This window comes from Raphanus sativus, chromosome 2, assembly GCF_000801105.2.
Source record: "Raphanus sativus cultivar WK10039 chromosome 2, ASM80110v3, whole genome shotgun sequence".
NCBI classification, from domain to species: Eukaryota; Viridiplantae; Streptophyta; class Magnoliopsida; order Brassicales; family Brassicaceae; genus Raphanus; species Raphanus sativus.
The window spans coordinates 33805340-33825091 of record NC_079512.1 but is presented as its reverse complement, the minus strand read 5'-3'; the positions used below and the strand labels follow the sequence as shown (position 1 = coordinate 33825091).

Below are 19752 nucleotides of genomic sequence, written 5' to 3'. Positions count from 1 at the left end.
ATTTTCTGTTAGAAACTTAATACGGATGAATTATCTATCTGATTCAATTCAATGATTGTGAAATAATGAAACAATGATTGTAGAGAATCTGTTTAGAGAAATGTCTTATAGGAAAGTATCAATAGCAAGTAGACAGATTGTATTTGCGAGACCAAGAACTTAGAAAGAATATTAAAGTTTATCTGCCAGAATATGTGTTTCTTTGTCTTCTCTTATATATTTTGAATATTAAGATGGCTAGATATTTTATTTTCGTAAATGTTTTTAGTAGAGTCAACATATCTCTTAGCAGAAGAAGAAAAAACATATTACATGTATACCGACAAGTGGAAGAGTAATAAGATTTAATTGAGGCATATTGTTACTCTTTAACATTTTTAATTCCTTATGTCCCGATCTAATTGAGCTGTCGTTAATTTTTAAAATAATCTGATTTTGTTTTCTAATTGTTGGCTCCATCGAGCTTGTGATTCTGTGAAAAATGCCTATTGGAAAACGATGAACAGAGAGTTTGAAAGGGAAACAAAAAAACAAAAGTGTATTCTTGTCTTGATTGACCACAATATAATTTGCCGTCAAACTAATCGCCAGTGACCACATGATCCACATCTAACGTCATCGTCATCAGAATCTAATGTTAAGCCACTCAATAAATTATTTATGAACGGTCTTAATTTTAGTTAGAGTAATCACTTAAGTTCGTTTATCTACAAAGCTTCGACCACCGAGGCCTTCTGGTATGGTAATAAGAACGAAATTTCGTTTATATATATTTTTCTTAAAATAGATATTTGATCCAATAAAAAAAGTTTCTTTTAACATGGCCTTATTTCTGTCATAGATACCAGAAGGGAAATATCATTTAACAATGAGTGAATACATGTTCCACGGTTAGACAAGACCACCGTTAGTCATATGATAGATAACGAATGCTTTTCGATAGAAACGAGATCCAATAATCTGTTTGTGCTGAAGAAACTTGAATGAACCGGGTTCTTCATAAACCGATCAAGTCTATAATGTAAAAAACCCAAACGCATCATCTCTGAAACCTGCCTTAGTAACGTATCACCAAACATGTTTCTTGTTCTTGAACACCAAGTAAAGTAGAATCACGAACTAATCATGTTGAAATGGAATCTGGATAGCTGTTGAGGAATGGTCGATATAACTGGTCCATATCTCTGTACCAGGAAGAGAATAATGCGGTTAAAAGACCCATTGTTAAAAGGTTGAATGGTGGTATCTGGAAATATATAAAACAAAAACAAGACCTGAACATTGTCATAGAGTTCAAACAAAGGGACGGCCAAGAGCTTCAAGTTTTTGGGCACTGCAAAGTACTCTTTCTCAGACAAGTGGACAACGAAGAGTCTCTTGCATTCCTGCCATTCCACCAAAAAAAGGAGATGTAAGCAAAAAAACACACTTAGGAGAAGAGTAAAAGAAGCTGCATTGCCTTTTTTTTGTTTACTAATAATAACCTTTGGTTTCGTGATGTGAGGAGGGCAGTAAGGGTACATCATGGTTTCAAAGTTTGGACGCCACCATGTCGCAACACATTCTCCTACCTGTTAAAAGGGCAAAAAGCCAGAGCCTACGGATCAGAGCGATAACATGTGTGGAGTCATTGTCGCAAAGTCTTGTTTTTTCATGTAATAAGCATGAAGGTTTGAAATTGCTTCTCGTTTCCTTCTATGAATCCCTCATTACTAGAACGCCAAAATGTAACAACCAATAGGTTTGAAATTGCTTCTCGTTTGCATATTAAGTGCGAGCACATGCCACACTGACCTACTTCATTCAAGGCATCTACATGTACATATCAAGTCAAAGAAATAGAGAGGAAACCAGGATAGTACCTTCCAGTCAGGTACAAGACCAGCGGAATTGCCTCCAAGCTTACTGGTCAGCTTTCTTTTCAAGCCTTCAACTTCTGCAAGACATAACATAATTTCACCCAAGCAAGAAAGAAAATCACAGCAGTGTACAAAGTAGAAATAAAGAGGTGGATGGCTGCATACCATTTTCTCCAGGCTTGAGGCGTCCACCTGGAAGTTTGCAGAAGGTGTTACCAATTTGCAGGAGAAGTATGTGAGGATGGTTGTGTTCTTGTACCTGAAAGGTTGAAAAGGTATCAATGAAAATTCCTAAGGTTGGAAGATATATAATAAATCTCAAAATCACATTCATGCCACCATATAAAAAAAAAAGTTGGATAACAAATATAGTAAACCGAAAACTGCAAAACATAAAGCTCACAACTCGAGAAGGAACAGATATCACATACCAGTAGAATGGCGTCAACGCTAGTCCTCATGCCCTCTTTCATATAGCTACAACAACACACCATCAATCAAACAAGAAAAGAGACATACTTCAGTCATCAGACAGCACAAAATGTCTTTGAGTGAAAAACACATAATAATCTGTCCTGGAGAGAAAAGCATGAGACTTTGGACAAAAACAAGTGTTTTTCTACAACATGTAGATTAACTATACCTCCCAGTTCTTCCACCAATACATTTTATCAAAGTAATAGTTTTTAGAAACCGATTACTTGAGAAAAAAAAACGGCCACATGAGTCAGTCATAACGCTATTCATCAGGAGATAAAATCGAAAGGATCCCCAAGGAAAATTCTCTGATTTTGGTTTCCCTCTAAAACAATTTTTCTTCTTTCACCAGTAGCTAAGGAAACAGAAGACAAGAGAGGAAAGAGAAAGAATTGTTACTTGATTTTCATACGAGCGAGTCGGTCGGCGACGGAGGTGTCCTTTTCCAGCTTCGGTTCTTTAGTACCGAAGCTGTAGTTCGAAAGCGGGTACGTGTTCACTATCTGTGACATAGCCATCTTTTATGTTTCTGTTCTGTCTCTCTCCCGGATCCGCTCAACCAAATAATGTCTGTATCGATCTAATTGATCAGCAGCGGCGGCGACGGCGATAGAGGATTTTAATCTCGACGGAGGATTTAATACGACGACACCGTCATGTGTCTCTGTGCTCGAAACCATATCTGGCCCTATAAGTATTCGGGCCTCGTTTGAACGGGCCCATTTAAAGCCTGGCCCAGAAGAGCCTCCCGAAAACGCTTCTACTGCTTTTCAAATGACACACTACGCTTGCATGCAGAAGAGGAATATTGCCAGATTATTAGTGGATCTAATACTGATTTTAATTTCCATAGAATGGAGATTAGCAAGCATAAGCTTATTCTTTTATAACATCTCTTACATATTGTTGAATCCTAAATGACATTAGTTCATTCCCTTTTGGTTTCTCAGGTTGGTTACTTTCTCAGCTTCATTCGTCAAGCGGGGCACGTTCTTGATAGTGTTTTCACTCGGATAGGTGCGTCAGACAGTTTTCGCAGAATCTATCCCCTCAATGATCATAGTGTAAATGTTAATTATTAGTCTCTAGGAGGGTTTCACATTTCATAGCCATGACCTGCTCTATAGTTTTCACTTTTCAGCTGTCGCGGTAGACTTTCTTGTGATTTTCCCTTTTGATAATAGATAAGCCAGCTTCTCTTTCTTTCATGTTGCAAAGATATATAAGGTCATAAATAAAAATAGAAAAATGTTTTCTTTGTTGTATTTTTTGTGCATTAAACTTTATATTAAACAAAATGTCCAACGGGTTTAAACGGTTACTGCCGGAGGTAAATTTGATGGCTAAAAACGAATTCTGTCGTAGTGTTTCAAAGTAATGATAAGTTCTTCCCGGTGTAAAAAAAATAAGAATAATCTTCAAAAAAAAAAAAGAATAGAAGAATAAGGATAAGTGATATAAAAAATATGAAGGAAAAAGAAATACGAAATAATTAAAAATGAAAATATGTTGTAGAAGAAAAAAAAAAGAAATATATAAGCAAAATTTATCCTCTCTTTGGGTTCAAAATGTATATATGTAACTAATGAGTTTTCAGCGGCTAATTGGATTCAGGGCGTGCTAGCTCTATGTGGTGTGCATGATGCACAAGCCAAGCCGGTATTGTTATGCTCCTCCAACGACAATTCCTTGCACCTCTATGACTTGCCATCGTAAGTCCTTCCCTTGATGTTTATTTCATGAATCATGAGTATATTTGTGTTCTGTCTTCAAAACTTAGTTGTTTGTTCTTATGCAAAGGTTTACCGAAAGAGGAAAAATCTTAGCGAAGCAAGAGATACTGTCGATCCAGATAAGTCCCGGGGGCTTATTCTGATCCTGAGTGTATTTTTTTATTCATTTTTGTAACATCTGCTGAGAATCTGTGTTAGTAGCATTGTTAAAATGCTTATGAGTTATGAATACAAGAGTTGCTTGAGAGTTGGTTGTAAATGTTTGTCAAATAATCGTTGATGTTGAGATGAATCATTGGTTTCTTCTATAAATAAATACAAGAATGAAGAAAATATAGTATAAATGTTCTACACAAACATCAAGCCCGTCTAGCTCAGTTGGTAGAGCGCAAGGCTCTTAACCTTGTGGTCGTGGGTTCGAGCCCCACGGTGGGCGTATTTATTTAATTTTTTGTGACCAACTATCGCTTTTCTGTTCACGGTGGTGCGAATCCAAGTCGCACTGCCCACATGTTCATGTCAATATCTTATTAACTGCTAATTTTTTTGTACGAAACTTATGTTATATAATACTTTTTCCTCACTGCCCACAGGTTCATGTCAGGAACATTTTAGCGTAGTCCCTCTGCACTCTACAAGGTTGGATTTATTTCACTAATCAGCTAATAAGTTGAAACACGTCGCATGCATGATGCCAATCAGCACTCTCTTAGTTACTTACTTCATTGCAATACAAATGTATTTTTGGTAACACCTCCTAATTAGTAATTACTAGCTAGTATTTCTAATCAGGGTGTGTTACGTGTGCTTATATTATTCTGTCGTCGGAGGTGACGTCTGGGACTGCGTCACTCCACCGAAGGGTCGAGTCAACTTAATGCGTGCGCCATTATGAAATTTATGACTATGATATATGACCGAACTCACCCCACTACGTGATATTTATATAAGTAGTGTCCTTATTTTGAAATCATTTGCCCCGTTGAAACCACACTCTCCTTTAATTGGTTTTTCTTCTCTTTGTTCTTCGTCTCCATTGCTTGACTACTTGAAGCAAAATCTTCGACGACTTGTAAATCCCAAAAGCTTTTACCGAATTTAGAGCATGTCTGACCTAGAGACTCCTATGGTTAATGGAGTAGTAGAACACAAGATCGGTGAGGAGGTACTTCCGTTTGTGGAGGATGAGTACGGGGGAGTGATCGTGGAGATGAAAACTCCTATGGATCCCAAGTGCTTCGTTGCAACGCTTAGATATTCGTTCACGCAGTGGCGGTCACAGGTTTGTGCTAGTGCGATCAGTCACACGCATCTCCCTCTACTAGAGTGATGATATGTTGGTTTTGATTAGGGAAAATTTAATTACTACAATTTTTTCAGGGTAAAAAAGGAGTCTGGTTAAATTTGCCTCTCTCACAAGTTAACCTCGTGGAACCTGCGGTTAAGGTGATGCCTATAAAACCTAATGCTGAGTCAGCTTGTTCAACACATATATTCATTTGCTAAACTAAGTTTGCGATGAAACTCTGTACGTCCTGAGATAACGTGTGGTATGTAATAATAATCCACCATGCAGGAAGGTTTCCGGTACCATCACGCTGAGCCAACTTACCTGATGCTAGTTTACTGGATTCCTGATTCTGAGAGTACTATTCCTTTGAATGCTTCTCATCGTGTTCGTGTTGGTGCTGTCGTCTTAAACCATAACAAAGAGGTACTTACTGGTTACTACTTACTAAGTTGTTCCAAAACCTAGGTGTTTTGCTATCACCCTAAGGTCGAATATCTAACCCATTTCATTTATAGTAAGTACTTGGTCAAGATTAGTTAGCATTAACATTTAGCTAGCTTTTGATCCGCGCGCCCGCGCGGTTATATATTTTTCATAGAATTTATAGTATATATATATATATATATTAAATAATATATTTATATTACATATTTGCATTGTTTTGAAAACTGTACCGAACCGGTCCGTCGAACCGGTCAGACCGTGACTTGCTCCTCAAACCGATTTTGAGTTATGTTAAAAATTGGACTTAAGTTAAATCGATAAATTTATGCGTCCGTTCTGATGTTTCTTTATTATTCATACCATATTTTTTAATTACAGTGTGATATATTTGTTAATTGGATGTGTATTGCATCAGTTAGATAGTAATATTTTTTATAAAAAAATCTAACTATGTATTAATATAAACTGTAAATATAATATGTTTTAAAAGAGATTGTATCAACTTAAAATTGTATATATTTTCTATATCAGTTAGATATTTTTTTTTATTGGATGTGTGTTGCATCAGTTAAATATATTTTTTTTATTTGGTGTGTGTTGCATCAAGTAGATAAGAAAAAAATGAGCCCAAAACAGAATCAATGCATTTCTTAAACCGTATGATTTAAATATATAATCAATATATGCATATGGACTAAGAGGTGTTTAATATTATAAAATACATGTTCGATAGTGTCATCCTTCAAGTAATTTTAAACTATACAAGTTTTTAATTTATTTTAAATTATATGATATAATCGACTTGTATTTCAAATTAATTATACTTGATTATAGGGAAAAAATTAAAAACATTAGTTTAGGAGTAGATCACGTTTTATTACAACAAACCCCTAAGATTTGATTGATAGAGCGTATATATGGAAATATTTTAAAAAATCAGTTATAATAAATGTTTAATAACCATTAATCATTGAAATTAATTATTAATTATTTATTTTAATTACAGTGGCATGAAATGGTAATTTTTGTGAAAGTGTTATGGATAAGTACTATTTGTAATTCAGCCTTAATGGTTTAGATTAGCTACCAGGCTAATAATATTTTAGGAATATGATACATTTGAAGTGACATTGGATCGTAATGACTAAGGGCCGTGCCACAGTATGGAAAAAGAAAAAGAAACCTTCGCTTATGGCAGCAAAATATTTTTTAAAAATTGAGGACATCATCTATTGCTTATCAAAAGCATAATTTTCTGAGAATTTGAATTACACGAAGAAAGCAATGTAGTAATTAGGATTTTGAAAGATGGGCTTATAATATATGAATTTAAGTGTGAAGCCCATTTAACTTAATATGGTATTAGAGCCCGATCCACGTAGTCTAACCCGATCCACATCGATTTGGCCCAAAATTGTCCCATCGATCTTTGTACGAGTATTCCAAAATTGACGTTCAGAGAGCCATCATTTCGAGGGGACATATTAGACACAAAGTGTCTCACATAAGAGATCTTTAATAATATATAAAGTGGATGTATCACTCCACTAATCACCAATTGGTTTTAAGTGAAGCTCATCTAGTTTAACATAGTATCAGAGCTCGATCCACGCAAGTCCAACCCGATCCATTATCGATCCAGCCAAAAATCGGTCTATTGATCCTTGCCTAAACATTCCGAGATTGACGCTCAAAGAGCTATCATTTCGAGGGGGCGTATTAAGGACAAAGGTCCATATCGAGTATTGGAAGAGATCCTCAGTAATATATAAGATAGATGAACCACTCCATTTATCACCAATTGATTTTAAGTGTGAAGTCCATCTAACTTCACAGAATTATCGTTATGAATGCTTTTTGAAATATTGAAAAATAAAGTTGATAAGAATGTATCTTTGTTAGATTATGGTATAAAACATTGAGTAGTTTAACTAACTTATCTTAAAATTTAGTTATAAATTTTAATAATAAATATTTGATTAATATTAAAAGAGAATCTTGCTGTATAATTAATATTTTATTTGTTAGTTTAGTTCTTTATAGTTTCTTCTCTTTTATAGTGTATATTATTATTTTTACTATATAAATTTTTCTTATTCGCTTAGGGCAACCAATAATGCTCGCATGGCTCTGTTAACTCATTCCAAATGATTTTGGGTTTTGAACACATGAAACTTAACCTGGTATTTCAAACGCGAACGAAATCAATCCAACTTGCATGATCTAACCGAAATTAATTGTATATGCAATTACTTTGATAGGGTTTTTTAGGAATATTACATATCAACAATGTTTAAATTTTGAGTAACATAAAAGAAATGTTTTTGAGAAAGGGTAAGATATAAGAATTAATTTTAACTAGATTTTCGATCCGCACACCCGTGCGGGTATATATTTTTATAGAATATGTTGTTTTCATGTCAATATTAGAGTTGGGCAAAAATTATGAATCTACAAAATCAAACTGATCTAAAAAGAAGTAAAAAACCCAAACCGAAATTGATTAAATATCAAAATTTTGATATTTAGAGAACTGAAACCGAATCCGATCCGAACCGAAGTATTTCAGATACCTGAATATATTCTAAATAGATATATATATATATATATATATATATATTACTTTTTTAGATTTAATATATATAAAAACATCAAAAGTATATATGGTACTTATAAGTTGGTTTAAGTAATTGAAAATATATATAAATAGTCAAATGTAAATATCTAAAATAGTTAAAGTGTACTCAAATCATCAAAAATACTTAACATAATTATTGATCTATATCCAAATACTTAAATCAAACCAATTTATATGTTAAGTTCAGGTATTCTGATATATGTTATTCAAATTTATAAATCAAACCTGAACAAACCCGCAAAGATCTGAATCGAATCCGGACCAAAATTTAGAAATATCCGAATGAGACTGAAATCTTTGACTCCGAAAATCCGAAACCCAAAAAAACTAAACCGAACCCAAATGGGTACCCAAACGCTCACCCCTAATTCACAATCTATTTTTTCCTTTAAAAACACATGAAACATATAATTACTATTTTATATGTACTATCATATAATTAATCACATATATTATATTTTCAATAATCACATATATTGAAAACATTTTAATAATGGTTATTGGAAAATATTTTAGTAAAATTAGTTTTAATAGATATAATATTTTCTCACGTATATTTTAAAGTTGACACAAATAAATAGTTTCTCATATTATAATAGATTTCCAATTTTTTTAATGACATAAATTTAGTTTATTTTTAACTAGATATTTTTAATGATAGTAATTTTTCTTCTAATATTGTTACATGTGTTAAAATATATAATGATTGAAAATATATATGCTTAGATGATAAAAAATAATTTTGAACAAAAACATATTTTAAAAATTATTTAATAGCAAAAATATGATTTTGAAATTTTTATTTTTCAAAATCCTAAAAAAGACTTGAAAAATAATTAATTTAATAATAATTTTCTTTTTCAAAAATCTCAATGAATATATAATTTTAAATACTATATTGAACTTGGTTCTTGAAAGTTATTAATTAACATGATAATTATATATTTAAAATTGTGATATCTATTAAACTATCTCATAATCAAAAATATATGTACAACGATAATAATAAAGGTTAAAAATAATTAGAAATAATATTTAATAGTAATTTTCCATTTTTAAAACCTTAAACAGAATATAATTGTAAAAGATTATTTTTTAGTAATATGTCATGATTAAAAATTAATATACTAAGAAAATAAAAAACGAATTTTAAAATAATATTTTAAAATTATTTAATAGTAAAATTAATATTTAAAATTATTTAGTATTTATTTTTCTGGACAACTTTTTTTTAAAAAGTACTATATAAAAAAGATTTATATTAATTTCCTTTTCTAAAATCCTAAAGAAAATATATTGTAAAAAATTATGTGATAGTAATTTCCCTCTTAAAAGTTTGACATGTGATAAAATATCTCATGATTAACAAAATATATAATAAAAATATTAAAAATTAATAAAATTATCAATATTATTTCTCTCTTTATTTTTAGAATTTTAAACAAAAAAATGTTTGTCAAATAATTTATTTAATACTAATTTTCCTTTTGTAAATTTCTAAGGAAAATATAATTGTAAAAAAACATTTGATAGTAATTATCTTTTCTAAAATCTTAAACATAAGAAAATTGTAAAAGAGTGTTTAATAGTAGTTTTCCTTTCTTCTAATCCTAATCAAAAATTTTGTAAAATAAATCTTTCTAGATATGGACCCATGCGTTGCACGGGATTTATTTGATGTTTTAATTTCACGAACACATAAAAAGATTGGAAATATTTTTCTCACGTTAGTTCTTGGATTTTCAGTATATATTGGTGACATTTTAATAACAATAATCTGTTTTCTTACATAAATTTTGATTGATATCCTATTTCAGTAATAATGGTGTTTTAAATAGTACATTGATATTTTTATTTTTTAATAAATACTTCACTTTATATTGTTTTTCAAAATAATATTGGCTATAGTTAATTGAAACATATAGAACTGTTAACTCTCTATATTGTTTATATTGTGTAAGACAAATTAAAAACGACACAATTAAAAATATAAATAGTACATAACATCAGTCAATATGTTTTATCGATAGTCAGCTAAATATCAAATATATTTCTAGATAAAACATCAAATTTATTTACTTCAGCATTCATGGTGTGACTTTAACATCTTTTTTCTACATACAATATTTTGTAAAACACTATTGTCCCTATGTTTTAAAAGTTTGAAGTTCTTCAGTTGTAGTGACTCTTGATAGTGCGACATATAATTGTAAGACTTGACTTGACAAATAGACCAACCTTTTAAGTTTTGATCTTAACTCTTGTTGATAGTCATTTCATAGAACACTCTTATAGGAAATTGAAGTCTTTTCAGTTTAGGTCATCTTGCATATGTTGGTATGAGACTTATTCTAGGAATAAAAATCCGTTTTTCCACATAGCTTCCGGTTAGGATTTTGGCTTCAATATTCATGTTGTATAGGCGAGTTATTAGTAACATTATTCTATTGGAAAGTCTTTCTTTTTGATTAAAATTCCTTAATAGCACGACTTATAACAATCCATTGCAAAGTCGTTCTCTTTAATTTAAATTTCATAGTAGCATGATCTACAATAACATAACCATTTTTTATATGTTGATAAGAATAAACACACATAATCATAATCACACATAAGCATAATAGTCGCATTAACTTAGTCACAGTAGCATAACATCTGGACAAAATATCCGTAAATATTGATTTTATCTGTTTTCGATTTGAACCAAAATTCCAAATATCTGTAACTCTACGAAGCAAAAAAATAATTATATGCAATATCTGTAAGAAACGAAGCAAATCACAAAAATACTAATATTATTAAGAATGAATATCTGATCTGATCCGTTATATGAATACATATACATATATGTGAAGACGTATATATATATATATATATAATTTATATAAATATTATATTGTATATAAGTTTTATAGTAGTTTTTAATAAATTTATTAAGTTATTTATTAAATTTTAAAAAGTAATAAATTTTTATTTTTGTAATAAAATGTTATATTATTTTATCTTATTTTTGGAATTTATGATTTATTACTAATTTTAATTTATTTTTACGGATCGAATTGGATATCTGGTCGAAAATCAAAAATTATCTGAATATCCAGAACACCGAATATCCGTGTCGCTACATATCGAATTGGATCAAATAATTGATTATTCTGACAAAAGGGATCATATCAAAATATCTCCAAAAACCCGGATATCCGATTCATGTCCATTCCTACATCTATATGTACAAACGCCTAAGTATAATTGTAACAATAACTAATGTATAACAGCATGACAATTATATTATTTTTTAAAAAATCAACATTAGGTTAATGTGAAGATCATGATATCTAGTTATTTCCTCAACATGTGACACACAAAAAAAAACACGCGAAGATGTGAAAGATCATGCAGGAAAACTCACCAGGTATTTTTCTTGTGTGTCTTGACAATATATGAGAGAGCTTAATCACATATATAGATTTAATCACATATATAGATGTGTATAATTATAATTTTTTTCGGTTTATGAATTTTAAAAAGAAAATTATAGAGTTGAACCACATTATAGATATGTATAGTTCTTTTTGGTTTATGATTTTTAAATAGGAAATTAATTAGTCATAATAAATACTTAAAATAATTATTCTACAAATATTTCTTATTAGGATTTGAAGAAAACAATTACTATTAAACATTCTCTTGTTTAAAATTTTAGAAAAGTACAATTACTATCAAATTATTTTACAATATATTTTATTTAGAAATTTAGAAAACGAAAATAGTATTAATAATTATTTGACAAATGTTTTTTGTTTATTTTTTTTGTAAATAAAAAAGTGCAGAAAAATACCAATAAATAATTCTGAAATTACTTTAAAAAAAAAAAATTAAAAGGAAAACTAATATCAAACTAGGTGATTTTCCCGTGCTCATGCACAGGTATATATATTTATAAAGTAAATATATTGTAATAATTTATTAATAGTTTAATTTTAGTTTCGATTTTTCTATAATTTATATAAATCATATCATATTGTTTTACTTAGATGTGTGATTTTGGATATGTAATATATTATTAGTTTGATTATAATTTTAGTGTATTAGATATCATCAAATTCTTCAAATTCAACTATGGTATTTTTTGTTCAAAATATATTAAAATTATGAATAATTTGTGATTTAATTTGGATTGATTTTTCCCTTAGATATGTATATATATTTTAGTAATAATATAATATGTATTGAAAATCAAATAAAAAACTTAAGTGTTGGTCTATTCAGAATACATAAATAAATATAACAATAATATTTTGAAATCTCATATATATATGTATTAGTTAGTAATTTATTTTTATTTATTGGTATGGTTTGAAGCATCCATTAATATATATGTATAAAATAAATAAACATTACTATAAAATAATATGTTAATTACTCATTTTGTGGATAAGGTGACATATATTCTTTTATATTAAAGTATAACTATTTTTATTTTTATTCATCCAATTAGATTGTTTATCGCATCAATTCATTTTTTCATCTTAAATGTGTAAATATATTTTTGTAATATTTATAAAAATTTGTTATTTTTTATTTTCTTAAAATACTTTTAAAATAAATAAATAATCAGTAGAAAGTTCCATAAAAGAAAATAACGGATAAAAATTTTAATCTCATAAACGCATATTGGTATTTATAATAATTAAAATATTTTGTAAGTTCTACGTAATATTATAACTTAGATTTATAAAAGTAAACTGAAAATTATTTTCAATAATCTTAAATATATTCTTGAATATAATAATTCAGATTTTCTTATGTACTTTTATTATAGGTATATTGGATTGTACAAATATAAGGGAAAAAGGAAAAAAAAGCAAACTATATATTAAGTAAAACATAAATTTTTAATTGTGGAAAATATAATATTTTAGGTTATTAAAAATTTTAGGATTATATTATTTAATTTTTTTTTTGTAATTTCTTGTTCAAAATATGCTTGTGATAAAATTAGTTGTCATAAAAATATCAATTAACGTTTAAAAAATAAATATCAGTTCTTATAAATTTTTATTGAGAAATTATTTTACATAAGTAAGAAAAAATTTATAGACATTTTTAGGTTTTAATTATAAAATATTAATATTCAATAAATATTATAATAATGAATAAACCATTTCAATAATACTAATTAAAATATTATTATTTAACTATAGGTATATTGGTTTATCTAATCAATTTCTTATGTAATTATTTGAGAAAATATATAGACATAAGGAAATATTTTTATTACTTTGGAAATATTTTATATTGGTTAAGGTTATGTTTTAAAAGAAATATCTGTTTTACTAAATATCAAAATTATTTTTGTTAACTTTCCTTTTTTTTATGAAATCACATTATATATAAATATATTCTCTTATTTTAAATTAATTTTTTAATTTTAAGATGTTTTAACTATATATGTTAACTAAAAAGGAAATTTCTAATTAACAGGAATTATTTAAAAAAAGAAAAATCGATTTTAATATAGTAATTATATCTAATATTTTTAATTCATTAAGGGTGTGATTGTAATCAACCATCGCGATAGTTAACGTGAGCGCGACACCTAGGAAACTGACATCTCAAATAATATTATAGAGATAATCTTTTTGGATTTTGGAAAAAGAAAATTAGTATTAAATAAGTTATTTTACAAACTTCTCTTCTTTAGGATTTGTAAAAAGGAAATTTTCTAAAAATTACTATTGAATACTTTTTAAAATTAAATTTTACTATTAAATATTTACGGAATTAGTTTTTCAAAATTATTTTATAAATTTTATTAGTATATATATTTTTAATCATGAGATATTCTAACACAACTTCAAAATATTAAAAGGAAAATTACTGTCAAATAATATTTCTAAAATAATATTATTAAGTAATTTTTAAAATTTCTTCTTTACTATTAAATAAATTTAAAAATTAATTTATTCCAAAATTCGTTTTTTTGTTTTTATTGTCTTAGTATATAGTGTTTTAATCATGAGATATTCTAAAACATGTCACATTATTAAAAAAAGAAATTACTTTTAAATAATATTTTGAAATTATATTTTGTTTGAGATTTTAAAAATGGAAATTTACTATATAATTAATTTCACCAATTTTTTTTATCATCTTATATATTTATTTTAAATTATGAAGTAGTTTAACAAATATCACAATTTTTAATATATAAATATCATGTGTAACAATCATGTTAATTAACAACTTTGAAGAACCAAGTTTACTATTAAGTAATTTTAATTAAGTATTTTAAAAATTTTCCTTTTTACTATTAAATCAATTTCAAAATTAATTTATTTCAAATTAATTTTTGTTATCTTAGTATATATATTTTATATCATTATAAATTTTAACCTCTTTAAAAATACTAAAAGGAAATTTACTATCAAATAATCATTTGCAACTATGTTTTGTTTAGGATTTTAAAATAGAAAATTACTATTAGAAATACTTACAATTACTTTTTAACAAAATTTGTTTTTATTATTATCTTAATATATATTTTAATTATAATATAGATTAACACATGTCGTAATCTTATTAATTTTATTGACACGGGTCGCGATCATGTTAATTAGTAACTTTGAAGAATCAAACTTTATATAATAAGATAAGATATTTTAACAAATGTCAAAATTTTAAAGGAAAATTAATATCAAATAATCTTTTAAAATTATCTTTTTTTGGATTTTGGAAAAGGAAAATTAGTATTAAATAAGTTATTTTACAAACTTCTCTTCTTTAAGATTTGTCAAAAAGTAATTTTCTAAATATTACTATTAAATAATTTTTAAAATTAAATTTTACAATTAAATATTTTTAAATTAAATTTTACTACTAAATTTACGAAAATTATTTCTTCAATTTCTTTTTAATTTTATTAGTATATACATTTCTAATCATGAGATATTCTAACACAACTTCAAAATATTAAAAGAAAAATTACTATCAAATAATATTTCTAAAAGAATATTATCAAGTAATTTTTAAATTTTCTTTTTTACTATTAAATAATTTCAAAATTCGTTTTTGTTTTTATTTTCTTAGTATATGTTGTTTTAATCATGATACAGTATATTCTAAAACATGTCGCATTATTAAAAGAAAAAAAAATTACTATTAAATTATATTTTGTTTAAGATTTTTAAAATGGAAATTTACTATATAATTAATTTCACCAAAAATCATTTTTATTATCTTATATATTTATTTTAAATTATGAAGTAGTTTAACACATATCACAATTTTAAATATATATAACTGTCATGTGTCAGAATCATGTTAATTAACAATTTTGAAGAACCAAGTTTCCTATTAAGTAATTTTATAATATTATTAAGTATTTTTAAAAATTTCCTTTTTACTATTAAATCAATTTTAAAATTAATTTATTTCAAAATTCGTTTTTGTTATTTTAGTTATATATTTTATATCATTATAAATTTTAACCTCTTTAAAAATATTAAAAGGAAAACTACTATCAAATCATTATTTGCAACTATCTTTTGTTTAGGATTTTAAAATAAAAAATTACTATTAGATATACTTACAATTACTTTTTAACAAATTTTGTTTTTGTTATTATCTTAATATATATTTTTAATTATAATATAGATTAACACATGTTACAATCTTAAAAAAATTTAATGATACGTGTCGCGATTATGTTAATTAGTAACTTTGAAGAACCAAGCTTTATATAATAAGATATAATACTATCTATGTTTCCAAACAATATTATATCTTTTTATACTGCTATTCATGTTTCCAAAAAAACCTCTTTTTAAATTAATATTCATGTTTCCAAACAAACTTATTTTTTTAAAGTGCTATCCAAGTTTTCAAAAGAATATTTTTTAAAAATTATTATTTATGTTTCCAAACAAACCTAATTTGTAATTGTTTCCAAGCATCTCAAATGTGTACTTCAACTTTAATAATATAGATATAGTTTTCGTGTTTTACAATATTTAAAAACATAATATGATGATTGTGTCAGTTAATTAATATCATTTAATTTATTAAGACTGCGTAGAAATAAGAAAAAAATTCATAATGTTATTTTGTTTTCGAAAAGGAATATTTAGTTATATATTTTCCAGTTAATTGTTATTGCGTATAAGTAGGAATCGTTTTTGGAAAATTTAGTTTCAACTTTGGATGTATTAAATCTTCTGATTATTTTTTATTTTGTACTCGGATTAAATTTTCTGATGTCGTTATCATTACTTAGAAACCTAATAATTTTAAACAAATCATAAATTGAGTATGTTTTAAAATCGCTAAACCGTACTCGGTTTGCATTAATATACATAATGTAGATTTTCATATTCAACTAACAAACAAATGCTAAGAAATGGTCTATGTGAAAATACATTATCTCATATATATTAAATTTTATGTTTTCTCAAACTTATGATTTGACCTTTTTGTTTGTAATGGTTGTATGTTGGTCAATTGGTCACATGTTACGTGAATTTGATGTTGAATAAAGTTGTGATGATCTGGGTCCATAACATTTTATTTGATTCCAAACCAGACCACTTAGTTATTGGGCTAAGTAACTTAAATTATGGTTAGATTATAAAGCGGAGTAATCGTTATGCGATGCGTTAAGCCTTTAGAGTTAAATCCAGTGGCATATCTATGTAATTATTGTGGAAAATTTAAAATTAATTCTTTTTTATACTTTAGTTTTAATAGATTATTGTACTTCAGTTTTAATAGATTGGATTATAAGCCTGAAACCTAACAAACATCTTAAATTAAGACGATGGGCAGATTCTTGTAGTGCAGGAAAAATATGGTCTGTTACGCGGATCAGGTGTATGGAAGATCCCAACAGGTGTAGTTGACGAGGTGCGTTTCAACTTATTTGTCTCAATAATTTTTCAATCGTATTTAGATGTTTGTTGGAGATGTCACCTTTCTCATTCGCGTATAGGGAGAGGATATTTTTGCAGCAGCTACTAGAGAAGTAAAAGAAGAAACAGGCGTAAGCTAGATCCCATTTATCTAAATGTAAATGTGTAAGTCATATTAACTAAAGTTTCAATTTATTTATCCTCAGATCGACACAGAGTTCTTGGAGGTTCTAGCTTTCTGGTACTAACATCCTCTTTTTTTTTTGTTCACCTATTCACTTTGATTGGTACTTACATCCTCTGCTTCGGTATTTTGATGCTTATATATCCTCTAATCCTTTTAGCCTTCTGCTTGCAGTCAAACCCACGAGTCATTTTTTGTCAAATCAGATTTATTCTTCATTTGTCTGTTGCGACCTACCTCCTTTGATATCCAAAAGCAGGACTTAGAGATTGAAGCAGCTCAAGTAAAATAGCCTCTACTTCTGATTCTGAATCTGAAACATTTTTCTAACAATTTTTTCTCAAGTTTTTCTTGATTGTGCAGTGGATGCCATTCGAGGACTCTGCCTCCCAACCTATCACAGACAAGAACGAACTCTTCAAAGTGCTTCATCGCATTTGCTCATTGAAAATGGAGAAGAGCTACCTCGGGTTTTCTAAAAAGCCCATTACAACTTTCTTCGACGACAAGTTAGGTTATCTCTACTTGAATATACAAGATAAGAACAATCCTATTACCTAAAGTTCTTACTAGAACATAGAAGTTCAACAGTCATTAAGGTCACATAGATAATATCGTCCAAGCCTAAAACATATTCATCGATCTGAACACAAATTGAAATGAATCAGGTTCATTTTTCTTTTCCAAAAGACATGTCAAATTGAGTACCTTTTATGCAAGCATGATATATTTATATAACAAGAGATGGGAGATGTGTTCAACAAAAAAAAAAGAGATGGGAGCTCATGAGGAGGAAATAAGAAGAGATGGTATATTGTTTGTATATGATGATCTAAAGAGCTCAAGACAGTTGCAGACCTATTGACATATAATCATAACAACATTATATAGAGTCAACTAAACAAATAAAAATTTAATACTTCCTCTATTTCATAATAAATGTCATTCTACCTTTTTTTCTTGTTACACAAAATTGTCATTTTACAATTTCAATGTAAATTATATTTACTTTCATCTGAAAATTAATCGTAAATTACATTAATTTTATAAATAATTTTATTTATCTCAAATATTATTAATCAAAAATGTGTAATTAATAACAACTTACATATATTCACGTCAAGTTCTTAATATGTGTGAAAAATATCAAAATAACGGGAGTATGGTTTAACTCAAATCAATCATGATCTTCATGACTCCATCCATTTTTCTTTGACAGTGCATTCTCTCACCTCTTTGAATATTAATGTATATACAGAGAATATATCACATTTGAACAACTAGAAATTTGAGGTTCATGTACCTGATTTTCTAGTTTTGAACTAATTGTATTTTAGAAAGAAATATCTCTTATATAGTATTTAGGATTCTTTCTACTTTAGGTGGGACTTTGTCTATAATATATATTGTTTTAAAAATATTGCGATCAATACTCATATGTTGTAAGGTAGTTTAGGGCAAATATCATGTATAATTTTGTAAATTTATTAATGGTCTGCTTTTCCTTCAGCAGGGCCTCCCCAAAGGATAAGTCATCCAACCCATGGATTAGGGCATCCAAATTAACTGAGCATATTTTTTGAAAAAAATCTTATTAGTATATATAAATGAATAAATTTTTGTAGAGAAATCTTCAAAATCGATTATCTAAATAAATCATGAATCAAGTTCTATTTCTCTTGAATCCAGATTTGAATAATTCTAAAGATATGAAAAAAAAATTGGATTTTTTTCTTTTAAAAAGGTAACAAATGCAAATGATGATACATTGATGTTATTATGCTTGAATTTAGAACTTTTTTTAAGGAGTGGTACACATTCAGACATAGCTGTGATGTTTTTTTATGGAAGTAAAAATTCTTCGAAAATCAATACCCAAAAAAATTCGAAAGCCTTTTGAAGTATTCAATTTTTTGAGAAAAAAGAGGATTGTTTTCAAAATATAGAATTTTTTAATGCATATTGTTTAATATTCCGGTAACGATTACAACAGCTGAATGTTGGTTATGATATCAATTGAAACGAAAATGGTTGAAATACTTGATTACACAAGTCTAATGGATAATTTTGTAAGAAAAATGTAAGAAAATCTATATTTCGACGATAAGTGTTGTTAGTATCACTATTTTTTATAAATAGACTATGGACTTTAATTTTTTTAAGTAAAAGTTTAAGTTGTTTTTCAATACTGTTTTGTGATTTTGATAAAATTTGTATAAA

The 19752-nt window shown here is 27.4% G+C and overlaps 2 protein-coding genes and 1 non-coding gene across 6 annotated transcripts; 2 read left to right on the top strand and 1 right to left on the bottom strand.

Moving 5' to 3' along the window:
* Positions 1 to 790: 790 nt before the first annotated feature.
* Positions 791 to 2993, bottom strand: LOC108834861 (pre-mRNA cleavage factor Im 25 kDa subunit 2). The gene is made up of 7 exons (XM_018608179.2): positions 2736 to 2993; positions 2291 to 2336; positions 2025 to 2118; positions 1863 to 1936; positions 1485 to 1571; positions 1275 to 1385; positions 791 to 1184 (listed from the first exon to the last, which is right to left on the bottom strand). The coding sequence occupies exons 1-7, from the start codon at positions 2852 to 2854 to the stop codon at positions 1113 to 1115; spliced, it is 603 nt and encodes a 200-aa protein (XP_018463681.1). The 5' UTR covers positions 2855 to 2993; the 3' UTR covers positions 791 to 1112.
* Positions 2994 to 4432: 1439 nt separating this feature from the next.
* On the top strand, positions 4433 to 4505 carry TRNAK-CUU (transfer RNA lysine (anticodon CUU)). Its single transcript has one exon. It is a non-coding gene; the product is annotated as a tRNA-Lys (tRNA).
* Positions 4506 to 5045: 540 nt separating this feature from the next.
* On the top strand, positions 5046 to 18558 carry LOC108829206 (nudix hydrolase 10). Of its 4 annotated transcripts, none has more exons than XM_018602872.2 (9): positions 5046 to 5351; positions 5450 to 5515; positions 5646 to 5783; positions 17266 to 17343; positions 17429 to 17479; positions 17555 to 17589; positions 17707 to 17815; positions 17896 to 18041; positions 18201 to 18558. In XM_018602872.2, exons 1-9 carry the CDS (start codon positions 5175 to 5177, stop codon positions 18268 to 18270), a joined length of 870 nt encoding a protein of 289 aa, XP_018458374.2. In that variant the 5' UTR covers positions 5046 to 5174; the 3' UTR covers positions 18271 to 18558. The 4 variants fall into 4 exon arrangements, with proteins under 4 accessions (XP_018458374.2, XP_056859182.1, XP_018458386.2 ...); XM_057003202.1 differs by having other exon boundaries at positions 5052 to 5351; positions 17281 to 17343; XM_018602884.2 differs by having other exon boundaries at positions 5052 to 5351; positions 17281 to 17343; positions 17896 to 18558.
* The last annotated feature ends 1194 nt before the right edge of the window (positions 18559 to 19752 follow it).